Consider the following 15888-nt stretch of genomic DNA (forward strand, 5'->3'; position numbering starts at 1 on the left):
AAACCTACCACATTCTAATTTCATCTTGTGTCCCCTGGTTCTATTATTGTTAGAAAGCGTAAACAAACGCTTCACATCTGTCCGCTCCACCCCACTCATTATTTTGTAGACCTCTATCATATCACCTCTCAGCCGCCTTTTCTCCAAGCTAAAGAGTCCTAGCCTTCTTAACCTCTCCTCATAAGGTAGTCGTCCCACCCTTTTATCAATTTCGTCGCCCTTCTCTGCACCTTATATCTTTTTTGAGATGAGGCGACCAGAACTGAACACAATACTCCAGGTGCGGTCGCACCATGGAGCGATATAACGGCATTATAACATCCTCATGCTTGTTTTCCATCCCTTTTCTAACAATACTCAACATTCTGTTCACCTTCTTAGCCGCCGCAGCACATTGAGCTGAAGATTTCAACATCCTATCCACGATGACTCCCAGATCCCTTTCTTGGTCCATAACTGCTAAAGCGGAACCTTGCATGACATAGCCGTAATTCGGGTTCCTCCTTCCCACATAGTAACATAGTAGATGACGGCAGAAAAAGACCTGCACGGTCCATCCAGTCTGCCCAACAAGACAACATATGTGTAAACCTTACCTTGATTTGTACCTGCCTTATTCAGGGCACAGACCATACAAGTCTGCGCAGCAGTATTTCCCGCCTCCCAACCACCAGTCCCACCTCCCATCACCGGCTTTGGCACAGACCGTATAAGTCTGCTCTCCACTATCCTCGCCTCCCAACCACCAACCCCTCTTCCCCCCACCTGCTCCACCACCCAATTTCGGCTAAGCTTCTGAGGATCCATTCCTTCTGCACAGGATTCCTTTATGCATATCCCACGCATGTTTGAATTCCGTTACCGTTTTCATCTCCACCACCTCCCACATGCATCACTTTGCACTTGTCAACGTTGAACTTCATCTGCCATTTGGACGCCCAATCCCCCAGTCTCACGGGGTCCTCTTGTAATCTTTCACACTCTTCCCGCGACAAGACGACCCTGGATAACTTTGTGTCATCTGCAAATTTAATTACCTCACTAGTTACTCCCATCTCAAGGTCATTTATAAATATGTTAAAAAGCAGCGGTCCCAGCACAGAACCCTGAGGGACCCCACTAACTACCCTTTTCCATCGAGAATAATGACCATTCAACCCTACTGTCTGCTTCCTATCTTTTAACTAGCTCTGCCTCCGATCCCATGACTCTCCAGTTTCCTTTGGAGTTTTTCATGAGGCACTTTGTCAAACGCCTTCTGAAAATCTAGATATACAATGTCCACCAGCTCCCCTTTGTCCACATGTTTGTTCACCCCCTCGAAAAAATGCAGTAGATTTGTGAGGCAAGACTTCCCTTCACTAAATCCGTGCTGACTTTGTCTCAGTAGCCCATGCTTTTGTATGTGCTCTATAATTATATTCTTAATAATAGCCTCCACCATTTTTCCCAGCACCAACGTCAGACTCACCAATCTTTAATTTCCCGGATCTCCTCTGGAACCCTTTTTAAAAATTGGCATTACATTGGCCACCCTCCAATCTTCCGGTACCACACCTGATTTTAGGGATAAATTGCATATTACTACCAGTAGCTCCGCAAGTTCATTTTTCAGCTCTATTAATACTCTGGGATGAATACCATCCGGTCCCGGTGATTTACTACTTTTCAGTTTGCAGAACTGCCCCATTACATCCTCCAGGTTTACAGAGAAATCATTTAGTCTTTCTGAATCGTCCGCTTCAAATACCTTTTCCAGCACCGGTATCCCTTCCAAATCCTCCTCGGTGAAGACCAAAGCAAAGAATTCATTTAATTTCTCCGCTACAGCTTTGTCTTCCCTGATCGCCCCTTTAACACCACAGTCATCCAGCGGCCCTACCGATTCTTTAGCTGGCTTTCTGCTTTTAATGTACCTAAAAAACATTTTGCTATGTGTTTTTGCTTCTAACGCAAACTTTTTTTCAAAGTCCTTCTTAGCCCTCCTTATCTCCTTTTTGCATTTGGCTTGACATTCCTTATGCTTTATCTTATTGTCTTCAGTCTGTTCCCTTCTCCATTTTCTGAAGAATTGTTTTTTGGCTCTAATAGCTTCCTTTACCTTCTTTGTTTGTCTCTGCCCCAAACAAGCTACTAGACCACCCCTTCAATGTAAGGGGTGCGGGGGTGGCAGTATCATGTGTGTGTGTGGGGGGGTGCAGTGGTAGCATCTGTTGGGGGGCGGCAGCAGTGTGTGTGCATGAGTGGGGGGGGGGGGGGGCAGAACACTCTCAGTCCGCCCCTGGTATCAAAAGATCACCTGCAAACCCAGTCTGCCTGCCCATCCATGCCATCTGCTCTCCCTTTCCATCCCTTACAGATCCTATGTACTTGTCCCAAGCTTTCTGGAATTCAGATACAGTGTTCATCTCCACCAGGAGGCCATTCCATGAATTTACTACCCTTTTGTGAAGAAGTGTTTAAGGAATGGCCATATCATTTGAGTTAATATGTTTGAATTATATATCATTTCCTCATTCTGAGTGGAAAATTCAGATCATCGCATATATGGGCCCACTTATACGAAGCTGAGCTAGCAACTGCCGGTGTGGTAATTCCGACACAGCCCTGCTATCACGTTTTTGTAAAAGGGGGTGGGGAGATGATTTCTTACTCAGTTTTGAAAATAACTAGTTGAGTTTCAAGTGTGATTATACCTTAAGAAAATGCCTTGGTATATTTAGTCATTACCTAAATATAAATAAGTTTCTCTCTTTACACATACACTCAAATCCATCTCATCAATAGTTTGGGATATATCTTAATATTAATCTTTATTGGTTATACTATTGCTTCAGGAGAAGCTAGAACTTTAGTTACAAAAACACCTGCAAGGTTCAGATGCATTGCCCCAGGTATAAATAAGTACCTGCATATACTATGTAAACCTCTTTGAATGTAGTTACAAAAACCACAGGAAGGCAGTATATCAAGCCCCATTCCCTTTCCCCTTTAAAGAAAATCTATACAAACTGACCTTATGGGAAAAAAAATCTAATTTGAAGGACGTTCTGAAGTGATTTCAGCTGTGTTTTCAGACCTGAACTGGTTCCTGAACAAGGAGGAATTCCAGAGTTTAATTACATTTTGAGTGAAGAAATATTTTCTCCGATTTGTTTAAATTTACTACTTTGTAGCTTCATTGCATGCCCATAGTCCTAGTATTTGTGGAAAGCGTAAACAAACGATTCATGTCTACCTGTTCCATTCCACTCATTATTTTATAGACCTCTATCATATCTACCCTTAGCCATCTTTTCTCCAACCTGAAGAGCCCAAGTCACCTTAGCCTTTCTTCATAGGGAAGTCATCCCATCCCCTTTGTCATTTTCGTAGCCTTTATCTGTACCTTTTCTAATTCCACTATATCTTTTTTGAGATGTGGTGACCAGAATTGTATCGCACTATGGAGCGATACAAAAGCATTATAACATGGTCATTTTTGTTTTCCATTCCTTTTTCCTAATAATGCTTAATATTCTTTCTTAGCTGCCATCGCTGCACACTGAACAAAAGGTTTCAACATATCAACAATGACACCTAGATCCCTTTCTTGGTCACTGACTCCCTAATGTGGAACCTTGCATTACGAAACTATAATGCGGGGTCCTCTTTCCCACATACATCACTTTGCACTTGCTCACATTAAATGTCATATGCCATTTGGACGCCCAGTCTCCCAATCTCGTAAGGTCCTCTTGTAATTTTCCACAATCCTCCTGCGATTTAACGACTTTGAATAACTTTCAGGCTTATTTTCAAAAGAGAAGGATGCCCATCTTTCGACACAAATCGCAAGATGGGCATCCTCCCAGGGTTGCCCAAATCGGCATAATTGAAAGCCGATTTTGGGCGTCCCCAACTGCTTTCCGTCACGGGGATGACCAAAGTTCCCGAGGGCATGTCGGAGGCGTAGCAAAGGTGGGACTTGGGCGTGCCTAACACATGGGCGTCCTCGACCAATAATCGAAAAAAGAAGGGCGTCCCTGACGACTTTACTTGGTTCTTTTTTTTGTTATGACCAAGACACGAAAAGGTGCCCGAACTGACCAGATGACCACCGGAGGGAATCAGAGATGACCTTCCTTTACTCCCCCAGTGGACACTAATCCCCTCTCACCCTCAAAAAAATCTTTAAAAATATTTTTTGCCAGCCTCAAATGTCATACTCTGGTCCATCGCAGCAGTATGCAGGACCCTGGAGCAGTTTTAGTGGGTTCAGTGCACTTCAGACAGGCGGACCCAGGCCCATCCCCCCCCCCACCTGTTACACTTGTGGTGGTAAATGTGAGCCCTCCAAAACCCACCAGAAACCCACTGTACCCACATCTAGGTGCCCCCTTCACCCATAAGGGCTATGGTAGTGGTGTACAGCTGTGGGTAGTGGGTTTTGTGGGGGGGGGGGGCTTGGCGGGCTCAGCACACAAGGTAAGGGGGCTATGCACCTGGGAGCAATTTCTGAAGTTCACTGCAGTGCCCCCTAGGGTGCCCGGTTGGTGACCTGGCATGTGAGGGGGACCAGTGCACTACGAATGCTGGCTTCTCCCATGACCAAATGGCATGGATTTGGTCATTTCTGAGATGGACGTCCTCGATTTTCATTATCACTGAAAATTAGAAACAACCAAGTCTAAGGACAACCATCTCTAAGCACGACCTAAATTTTAAGAAATGAGCATCCCCGACCATATTATCGAAGCGAAAGATGGACGTCCATCTTGTTTCGATAATACAGGTTTCCCCGCCCCTTCACGGGGACGTCCTGCGAGGACGTCCTCAGAAAAACTTGGGCGTCCCTTTCGATTATGCCCCTCTTTGTGTCATCAGCAAATCTAATTACCTCACTAGTTACTCCCATCTCTAGATAATTTATAAATATGTTAAAAAGCAGCGGTCCCAGCACAGACCCCTTGGTAACCCCACTCTCTTCCCTTCTCCTCTGAGAATACTGACCATTTAATCCTACTCTCTGTTTTCTATATTTTAACCAGTCTTTTTATCCAAAATAGAACACTACCTCCTATCCCATGACTTTCCAATTTCCTCTGGAGTCTTTCATGAGGTACTTTGTCAAATACCTTTTGAAAATCCAGATACACAATATCGACCGGCTCAACTTTATCCACATGTTTGCTCACCCCTTCAAAGAAATGTAATAGATTGGTGAGGCAAGATTTCCCTTCACTAAATCCATGTTGGCTTTGTTTCATTAATCCATGCTTTTGAATATGCTCTGTAATTATGTTCTTTATAATAATCTCTATCATTTTGTCCTTCACTGATGTCAGGCTCACTGGTGTATAATTTTCCGGATCTCCTCTGAAACAATTTTTTTAAATTTCATTACATTGGCCACCTTCCAATCTTCCGGTACTATGCTTGAGTTTAAAGATAAATTATATATTACTAACAGTAGTTCTGCAAGTTCATTTTTCAATTCTATCAGTACTCTAATATAATCTCTTAGTGCAACATACTTAGATCCTGGGGAACTGGGTTTGATTCCCATTGCAGCTCCTTGTGACTCTGGGCAAGACACTTAACCCTCCATTGCCCCAGGTACAAATAAGTACCTGTATATACTATGTACACCACTTTGAATGTAGTTGCGAAAACCACAGAAAGGCGGTATGTCAAGTCTTATTCCCTCCCCTCCTCTTGTCCTAATTAGAATAATTGACTATAAATGTTGAGCTAGGGGTGGGTGGTAGCTGGGTAGGGGTTGGGAATAAAGACTGAACTAGGCCCTGCTGTGCCTTCTAGAGTCTGTCTGTTAATGCTGTGGCAGAAAATTCAAGTTTTAAAACTATGGGTTAAAGGGTGGAGACTAGTTAATAAAGTTTGCTTCTTTTTTTTTTTTTTTTTGCTTTTTAATTCTGTGTTTATCAATAACATACAATTCCTCTTATAAACCCAATCTTTGTTACTAAGCACAGAGCAAAATCACGTCACTTACCCAGTGAAATGTCCTCTTCTCTCAGAACGTCTCAAAAAGAAAGTTAATTGGTACCTTTCCTCTCTATATAGCTTGGATTCTAAGGAAACTGCTTCAAGCAAACCCTTTGAAGCTAACTCAGTAATCAGATTGCCTTTAGTAACCTTTGCAAATATTCTATTTAATTCATCTGAAAAGTAGAAATGATTCCCTGGTCCAGCGGTTGTATTTTGGAGGTGGTGGTTCTTGGGAAGACAGCTTACCTTGATTTTTTCCATTTTTGCTGGTTAGTGTTTCCACTGGAGAACACGCAGGACAGTTGTCGAGAAGGAGGACTGTCTTTGGCTCAAGTTTAAGCTGCCTCGTATGAGCCCAAACAGATGGCACAAAATGCTTATGATACCATTCTTGAAATATGTCCGATGTCATCCAAGCGTTTTTGCTGTTGTTTTTGAATGTTTGTGTGTTTATATTTTTATGGTGAAAGCAGTGCAGGGATTTTGACTTCCCAATGCAGAGTAGTTTCAGTTTGTGTGAATCCATTTTGTTCATACAAAAAAGCAGTGTTACATGATCCTTAATCTCCTTGAAACCATCAGTTTTGCAGGCAAGTGTTTTGTCTGAGAGCTTTTGGTAACAGAACCCCGTTTCATCTGCATTATAGATTAGCTCTGGAGAATATCCATTTTCATTTATTAAGGTGCGTAGTTTATCTGCACAGTCATTAGCAGGAGCTGTGTAAGCTAGATGAATTTCACCTGATATGGCAACTTAAAAACACCATAACCATCTATATTGCTTACTTTCAAATACCTTGAAATTCCTTGCTCACTGTCAAGGTTTTGTTTCAGAGACTCTGCCTTATGACGTGTGGAGGGGCATAATCGAACGTAAACGCCTATCTCCATGGGCGTTTATCTCCGAGAACAGGTCCGTGAAGGGTCGGGCCGAACCGTATTTTCGAAAAAATGGACGTTTTTGAGCTGGGCGTTTGTTTTTCTTTTAGCGATAATGGAAACTAAAAACGCCCAGCTCAAAAACGTCCTAATCCGAGCCATTTGGTCATGGGAGGGGCCAGGATTCGTAGTACACTGGCCCCCCTGATATGCCAGGACACCAACTGGGCACCCTAGGTCAGTGCGGTGGACTTCAGAAAAAGCTCCCACATGCATAGCTCCCTTACCACGGGTGCTGAGCACCCAAACCCCCTCCCCCAAAACCCACTACCCACAAATGTACAACACTACCATAGCTCTTAGGGGTGAAGGGGGCACCTAAATGTGGGTACAGTGGGTTTTGGAGGCCTCCCATTTACCAGCACAAGTGTTACAAGTAGGGGGAGGGATGGGCCTGGGTCCACCTGGCTGAAGTGCACTGCGGTACCCACTAAAAGTGCTCCAGGGACCTGCATACATGCAGGCCTCTAGGACTTGTTGCTGCTGTATAACATTGGCACACCAGTTTACACCTGAAGACTAATCTCTCCAAAAATGTCCTTTATTGGAATAAGCACGTTTACTCACAGTTAATTGCAGATCAGAGGTTGTGCCTCACTGGCAACGAGTCTCCCTGGTACTGAGATTAGCAGTAGGCCAGAGCTGGCAGAATGCTGTACAATGCCCTCTTTCAGCCACATTCAAGGTAAGAACTAAGTTCTCTAACGTGGGTAACACATGAAAGGGATCTAAAACTGGCTTACAAAAATGGCCACTACCTCATGGACTACTGGAAACAAAACTGGACACACTCTGACCCAGTTAGCAGGGGGAAAAGCACCATGGGAGTACAGCCTACCAACTACCAACATCGTGAGCATTTGCCACAAGCTAGTGGAATTACGGAGCCCAATACCCTACACCAACCACAATGCATTGCTGATGTGATTCTGCAGTGCGCATAACAGAAAAGGTGTCAAACTCACCCGAGAGCCACATCAGAACCAGGGAAAGGCTGTCACAGGATAGAACACACTCTGCTGTCATGGAGGTGGGTACGGCCTTTGAGGCTGGCATACAGGCTGGGAAAAAAGTGTTTAAAGTGGGGGGGGGTTTGGTGGGAGGGGGTTAGTGACCACTGGGGGAGTCCGGGGAGGTCATCCCCGATTCCCTCCAGTGGTCATCTCCGATTCCCTCCAGTGGTCATCTGGGTAGTTGGGGCACTTTTTTGGGACTTTGTGAAAAAAAAGGGTCCAAAAAAAGTGACCCAAAATTGCGGTAAAAACGCCTTTTTTTTTTTTTTTTTTCGATCATCAGCTAAAGACACCCATCTCTCCTCAGCTGATAACCACTCCCCAGTCCCGCCTCCGACACGCCCCCGTAAATTTTATTGGTTCCCGCGACGGATTGCAGTTGGAAATGCCCAAAATCGGCTTTCGATTATACCGATTTGGGCACCCACGGGAGAAAGACGCCCATCTCCCGATTTGGGTCGCAATATAGGCGTTTTTCTATTTCGATTATAAGCAGGATAATGGCCTTAGAAATTGGCATTCCTTCTGCCCTTTCCTGTGTGAACACAGCCTTATCCAAATCATTGTGCTGAGTTTTAATCTCTCTTCCTTTGCAAACCCTCACTCTTGTCGAAATCCAAGATGGATTCCATTAGCTTGGACTCTTTCTTGATCCAGCCATGAAGAGTTGCTTCTCTAACACCAAGCTTACAAGACACATTTGCCTGAGTAAGGCCCGTCCTTAGCATATCCAGTGCATTTAGTTTTTCTTTGATTGTCCATTTTTTTGTTTACTTTTAGAAGACATTTCTTTGTGCAGTGATTTAGTATATTCTGCACATGAACGGGAAGAGCTGACGGTTTATTGTTTGTTAATTGCCAATTTAACTCAATAAGACCTGAAGAGGCTGAACAATAAGTTGAGGTCTACAAGCTAAGCTGTTCGTTGTAAATGGGTCCGTGTTCAATCGAAGCATGTTGAGTCACCAGTGCATTTCCAAAGATCTTATAAAAAGGTTGACGTCGTAATTGGGTTGGTGACAAGTTCAGTCTAACTGGACCCTGTCCTGGAATCGTTCTCTTTCTTGTATCACGTGAACACATGTCATTTCATGGTGGAAGTTGAAATTGAACGTCATCCAAAGAATGCAAATCTCTTCAAGGAGTATATAAAGTCATAACATTGCTGGGGCCATCCCATTTAGTATTTTAAAAACCAGCAACATTAATTAAAATAAAGCAGATAGTGTAAGGAATACAAAAATGTTGTGACTCAGTTTTTTTGAACCGCCTAGAAATATTTTGTGCAACACTGAACTGGAGGGAAACGAAAACATGAAGGACCCCAGAACAAGTAAGTGAATGTTTTGGAGTTAAAGGGCTTTGCATTTTCAGATCACAGGAGATGGATCATCAACATCAAAGATGTGGAAACTTAATCTTATATTAGAAAACAGATTTTATCAGGGCTCGCTGAATACCCCTTAATTTTCTCATCACAGGCTTCCCAATTGTAACATCTGTGTTCTCACTGAACATTAAACAAGAGGAAGATCTCCCCTTCATGGTTCATCCTGAGACATCTGAACTGGTTCACTCTCCTGTAACAGGCAAGTTTTTTATTTTGTTTGTTATTCATCTTTATAAAACTGCCTTATGGAGTCCAGATAAACACTCTGTGCCAGTGTTCCCAAGCCTGGTCCTGGAGGTTCCCCAGCCAGTCAGGTTTTCAGGATATGCACAATGAATATTCATTGGAGAGATTTGCATGCAGTGGAGGCAGTGCATGCAAATCTCTCTCATGAATATTCATTGTGGATTTCCTGAAAATCTGACCAGGGGAAAAATCACGTTTTGCCAAACCCCAGGAGAGGAATGGCAACAAGTGAGAAGCAAAAATAAAGAAATAATGGTAAATTAGTACTCTGGGAATTAGATCAAGACTTCCCATCGCAGTCCTAAAACATAAACACTAAGAGGATCGGACACAAGGCTCAGATGTTAATAAAAATAGAAAAGCTGTTTGTTAGACAATATTGGCAGTAGAGAATGAATGACACAGGGACAGGGACCCGCAGTAACTGTGGGGATGGGGACGGGGCGGGGATGGGGAGGGGGAGAGAGCCCGTGAGGACAGAGACAAAGTTTGTCCCCGTGTCACTTTCTGCTTTGAAGCCTTCTAATGAACTGGACTGTTATTTATGTTTGATGCAGACAACAATATTTTTATTTTTTGGAAAAACAAGCAAACATGCGGCCACAGCTAGCAAAATTTGCATGCGGGATCCTGTGTATCCTGCTACCAGCACATCTTCTAAGAAGACATCTTCTATTGCAGGAAGGACTGTGGGAGACAGGAGAACTTGAAATTGTTGATGACTTCTTAATCATCCACAGATTAAAAAATCATAACAGTGCTTCATAGGGCATATTTCTCCCCTCTAGGCAGACAGAATGGGTTGTATTTTGTACTCCTGAACATTTTAACAGGGTGAATTAGGATTCCTTGGGGTAGCAGACGTCAGCTATTGTTGGGGTTGGAAGGGTAGAAGGTGGTGGTGGTGGGGTTATTATAGTTGCTCGTTGTTATTATTGTTTTCTATTTGTGATTTATAAACCACAGTTGCACAGGATATTGTTCCTTTATATACTTTAATGAAAACATTTAAATATAAAATCATAAGTGTTCGAGGCTTCTGCAGATGAGAACAGAGCCCACAGGACGGGGCCAGGGCCTGCAGAGACGGGAACAGGGCCCTAGGCAAATGTAGATTTGTGGACTGCCCTACTGGGATTTCCTCTTCCTCCTCCCCCACTGCCATGGATCCTCTTCACTCTCTCTCTCTCTGGCCCAGATGATCAAAAGCCCTGCGCTGTTCCAAACAGCGCCCTAAAAGCGCCGGGACAGCGCAGGACTTTTCTGCATCGATGATCAAAGATAATGCATGCAAATCTAAGCAGTGCTATTATCTTTGATTATCATGTTGAAGTGCGGGAGAATTGCGCCTGAGCATGCGCTCAGTACAATCCTCCCGCACTTGTTTGACAGATCTGGGCTGTCAAAAGTTCAAACAACCTGCCGAGGCCTGAATAACAAGGGCTGGAGGCCCGAATAACGGGCTGGAGGTCCGGTGGGTCTCCAGCCCCCCCCCCCCCAAACCCGCAGAAAATGTCGTGGCCGTCGCCGGCCAAACGCTCTCCCACCCAGCGATTGGGGGGGGGGGAGGTCTGGTGGACCTCCAGTCCCCCTGACAATTCCACCCCTTCCATGTTCAAGGAGGGCTGGAGATCCGGAGGGTCTCCAGCCCCCCCCCCCAAACCGTCGTGGCCGGCCAAACCAAACCCTCTCCCACCCTGCCACCCTTCAACGGGGGGGATGGGTGCTGGAGGTCCGGTGGACCTCCAGCCCGCCCCAATTCCTTCCCCCCCCCCCCCAGCATTCTCCTTTGAATCCCTGGTGGTCCGTGGTGACAACCCCCTACGTTTCGTTGGAGGAGGGTCGCAGCATGCCTGCCTCCCTCCTCTTCCAGTCGACGCCGCTTCAAAATGGCGGCGCCCAGCCCCGCCCATTGCATCCTGGGATGCGCTAGGCGGGGCTACAGACCATGTAAGGGAGCCCTCCCTGAACATGACCCAATCTTTGGCGCGCTGGACGCTGATCATTGGGGATGAATGCGTTAAGCGCTGATTAGCATGCATTTGCAAGCTGATTGCACTAAGAGCCCTGTTTAGCATGCATGTGCAAGCTACTTGCGCTAAGAGCCCTCGATAAGAGCCCTCAAGTGCGTTGTTTCAGGCGCTCGAGGGCTCTGATCATGGGTCGGCTGCAAACTCCGACGCTAGTATGGCGTTAACAGCCTCTAGCGCCGGAGATTGCTTTTGATCATGAGGGCCTCTGTGTCTCTCTTACTTTCTGTGTCTCCTTTGCCATCCACCCTCTTCTTACTCTCGATATCTGTCCCCCTGTTCTGCAGCCCTTCCTCTTTGTTTCTGCTTCTCACTAATGCCTTTTTCTCTCAATCCCCCTCAACACTCATCCTGTTTGCCTCTGGGTCTCTCATCTTACATGTGAAGCTGATAGTTGTGGGAAGGACCAGCAGAACTATCAGCCTTGAGTGCAGGGAGAGGGACCCCTGTGGGTTGCTGCTACTTTCACCACTGCTGCCGCCAACCCTGAGAGGCAGCTGCCTGGCAGCGGGAAAGAGGAGAATGCCAATACTGTGCTAACTGCTTCTTAACCCAAATGAGGATTTTGCAAATGGCCCACAGTTTGGGAACAACTGCCCTAGAGGTTGCCCGGTGTCAGAAGTGCTAAACATGCATCATACGAGGGGAAAAGCTCCTTGCTGAGCAGGGAGTGGTCTGGTGGCACCTCTAGAAATTTGTAAGGTGTCCTGGGCATTCTTTTGTTTTTTTAAGGCATTATAGTTTGGATTTGCAGGCAAGACAGGATGCAGTCTTTGGATAGAGAGTGTAGTCCATGGATTTTACTGTCCCACCCTTGTGAAGGTCACTGTTATGGTATTTACCACTCATCTGAACAGCTCTGGAGGAACACCAAGGAAGGAGACATGTGATCTTAGGTTTCGTTTCTTTTCTTTTTGTTAGTTCCTTCAGAGCAGTTCAGAACTATCCCAGTGTTTTGATGACAGAAAATGCTCTTCAGCCCCCTCATCTGAACTGTTCTGGAGGAACTAATGGAAGAAAAATGATCAGGGAAGACCAAATGTCTCCTTATGCAAGTTATGAGGATATTTGCAGAATATTGCATAGTCAGAATATTGGCATTTACAAACATATTGGGGGATATGTCATTCAAGACATTTATGTTTGCAGTGAGTTTGTATTTGTGAACATCCAAAGCCCAATCTTGAAAGCAATTGAAATGGGCAGCAGAGGCTTCTGTCCATTTAAATCCCCTGGGATTGCCTGAACCCCCAAATTAATTGGCAGTAAAGCAGGCAGTACCGCTGAATATTGCCTCTGACTGCTCACAAAAAAAGTGGGCAGGTTAGGGGAAGTACAGGGGGTGGCATTTCGGAAGAGGCCAGGGTTTTGCATTTACCAGCTGGCTCTCACAGGACATGAGCTACCGAGTATTGGGCTGGCACCCACATTGCTTTAAAAAGAATTATTTTTTTGAACCACCCTCCTGACAAAGCTCCCTCCTTTCCTTCCCTGGGTCTACATCTATCCCAGAGTAGGAACGCAGCCTCCTCTGTTAAGTATGTTGTTTTCCATAGCTGTAAAATTAAGGATCATACTCTTATTTTTTTTATTCAACAGATGATGGATTTAGGAATAATAGTGAAAGAGTGAGAAAGTGCAATAAACAGCAGAAAGAGGAATGGAAACAGCGAGACCCCTCCAGAGACTGCATCGATCCTTCGGCTGACTGTCAGGGAGGTATCAGTAGCATATTACCCAGCAGTGTGAAAGCAGAAGCCCACACAGGAGAAAAATTAGACAGAGAAAAGAGAAGCCACATAAGCAGGCTTATTAATGACTGTGAAGGTACTAACAAAACTAACCTAGCTGGATACTGTGAAAAACCATTTAAAAGTTCTGAATGTGAAAATTCTGTCGGTGAGAAAAGGAATGTACAATTGCTTAAAATGGTTCGTGTGGGACATAAACTATTTAAATGTTTTCATTGTGATAAATGTTTCAAAAGCAAACGCTATGTGCAATTGCATGAAATAACGCACACAGGAATCAAGCTATTTAAATATTGTAAATGTGATAGTCTCAGTCACACAGGAAAGAAACTATTTAACAGTTCTGAATGTGATAAATGTTTTAGATGGAAATCTCAGCTGACAGGTCATGAAAGCTCTCATACAGGATTGAAACCATTTAAATGTTCAGAATGTGATAAAATTTTCAAAGGAATGTCTAAGCTAAAAGAGCACGAAAGGATTCATACAGGAGAGAAGCCATTTAAATGTACAGAATGTGATAAATATTTCAGAAGCAAAGACCTCCTGAAAGACCATGAAAGGATTCATACAGGAGAGAAACCATTTAAATGTTCAGAATGTGACAAAAAGTTCATAAGAATGTATACACTGAAAGAGCATGAGAGGATTCATACAGGAGAGAAACCATTTAAATGTACAGAATGTGATAAATGTTTCAAAAGTAGGCCAGAGCTGAAAAGGCATTTAAGGATTCATACAGGAGAGAAATCATTTAAGTGTACAGAATGTGATAAATGTTTTAGAAGCAAGGACTATCTGAAAATCCATGTAAGAATTCATACAGAAGAGAAACCATTTAAATGTGGTAAATGTGATAAATGTTTCAAAAGCATGTTTGAGCTCAAATCGCATGAAAGGATTTATACAAGAGATAAACCATTTAAATGTACAGAATGTGATAAATGTTTCAAAAGCAGGCCTGAGCTGAAATGCCATGAAAGGATTCATACAGGAGAGAAACCATTTAAATGTTCAGAATGTGATAAATGTTTCAAAAGCACGTCTGACCTCAAATCACATAAAAGGAGTCATACAGGAGAGAAACCATTTAAATGTTCAGAATGTGATAAAAGTTTCAAAAGCAGGTCTGACCTCAAACCACATGAAAGGAGTCATACAGGACAGAAACCATTTAAATGTTCAGAATGTGATAAATGTTTCACAAGGAAACCACTCGTAAAACTTCACAAGTTGACCCATACAGGAGAGAAACCATTTAAATGTTCAGAATGTGATAAATGTTTCAAATGCAGGTATCACCTGAAACAGCATGAAATGATTCATACAGGAGAGAAACCATTTAAATGTACAGAATGTGATAAATATTTCAGAAGGAAGGCCCACCTGAAAGTCCATGAAAGAATTCATACAGAAGAGAAACCATCTAAATATTTCAAAAGCATGTTTGAGCTCAAATAGAATGAAAGGTTTCATACAAGAGATAAACCATTTAAATGTTCAGAATGTGATGTTTCAAGAGCATGTCCTAGATGAAAAGGCACAAAATGACTCATAAAGGAGAGAAGCTATTTAAATGTTCAGAATGTGATAATTTCCAAACATTGTCTAAACTGAAAGATCATGAAAAGATTCATACAGGAGAGAAACCATTTAAATGTTCATACTGTGATAAATGTTTTTGATACAAATCTGAACTGAAAGTTCAAAAAAGGACTCCTAAATGAGAGAAACCATTTCAGTATTAAGAATGTGATAAATCTATCATAAGGAAGGCTGCACAGACAGTTCATGAAAGGACTCATGCAGTACAGAAACCATTTCACAGTTCAGAATGTGGTAAATGTTTCAGAAGCATGTCCTCATTAATTTGTCAAATTGTGCCATTATATCCTACAGGTTTATAGAGATTTCATTCAGTTTCTCTGACTCGTCAGCTTTGAATACCATTTCTGTCACCAGTATCTCTCCCAAATCTTCCTTGGTGATGACAGAAGCATTGAATTTTACTACATTATGTTTTATGTGTATGTATTCCTATTCCCCACTTAAGGTCCCTTTTACTAAATGGTGGTAAGCCCAACGCGGGCTTATTGCTCACTAAACAGGAAGTACCACCATTAGGTGGTGGTAAGGGCTCCCCCCTGAAATGGCCACGCGGCAGGAAAGTGCTTTACTTGCCGCACAGCCATTTCCTGCAGGAAAGAGAGACTTCCCTTTTACTTGCTGTAGTAAAAAGGTCCTCGGTGCTGACGCCAGCCCCCTTTTGCTGCAGCTTGGTAAAAGCAGCCCTTAGAATCTTATGATAATTATTAGTACTTTGCTCACACCTTTTCAGGTACTTCTTTGTCCTTGGAGGGCTCACAATCTAAGTTGGTACCTGAGGCAATGGAGAGTTAAGTGACTTGCCCAGGATCACAAGGAGCAGCAGTGGGATTTGACCTGGCTACTTCTGGATGTCAGGCCCAGTGCTATAACCACTCCTATCAACACTTTTACCATACCCCAAGTAGGTCCAATTTCCAACA

At 43.6% G+C, this 15888-nt stretch overlaps 1 protein-coding gene across 1 annotated transcript in view; it reads left to right on the top strand.

The window, feature by feature from the left end:
• Positions 1-15266, top strand: part of LOC115466832 (gastrula zinc finger protein XlCGF26.1-like) — a 230390-nt gene extending 215124 nt beyond the window's left edge. The window contains exons 3-4 of the mRNA XM_030198379.1: positions 9425-9532; positions 13209-15266. Of these exons, the coding sequence (XP_030054239.1) occupies positions 9425-9532; positions 13209-14821 (1721 nt within the window). The 3' untranslated portion in view covers positions 14822-15266. The remainder of the gene's footprint in view (positions 1-9424; positions 9533-13208) is intronic.
• Positions 15267-15888: the final 622 nt, after the last annotated feature.

This window comes from Microcaecilia unicolor, chromosome 3, assembly GCF_901765095.1.
Source record: "Microcaecilia unicolor chromosome 3, aMicUni1.1, whole genome shotgun sequence".
Lineage (NCBI taxonomy): Eukaryota > Metazoa > Chordata > Amphibia > Gymnophiona > Siphonopidae > Microcaecilia > Microcaecilia unicolor.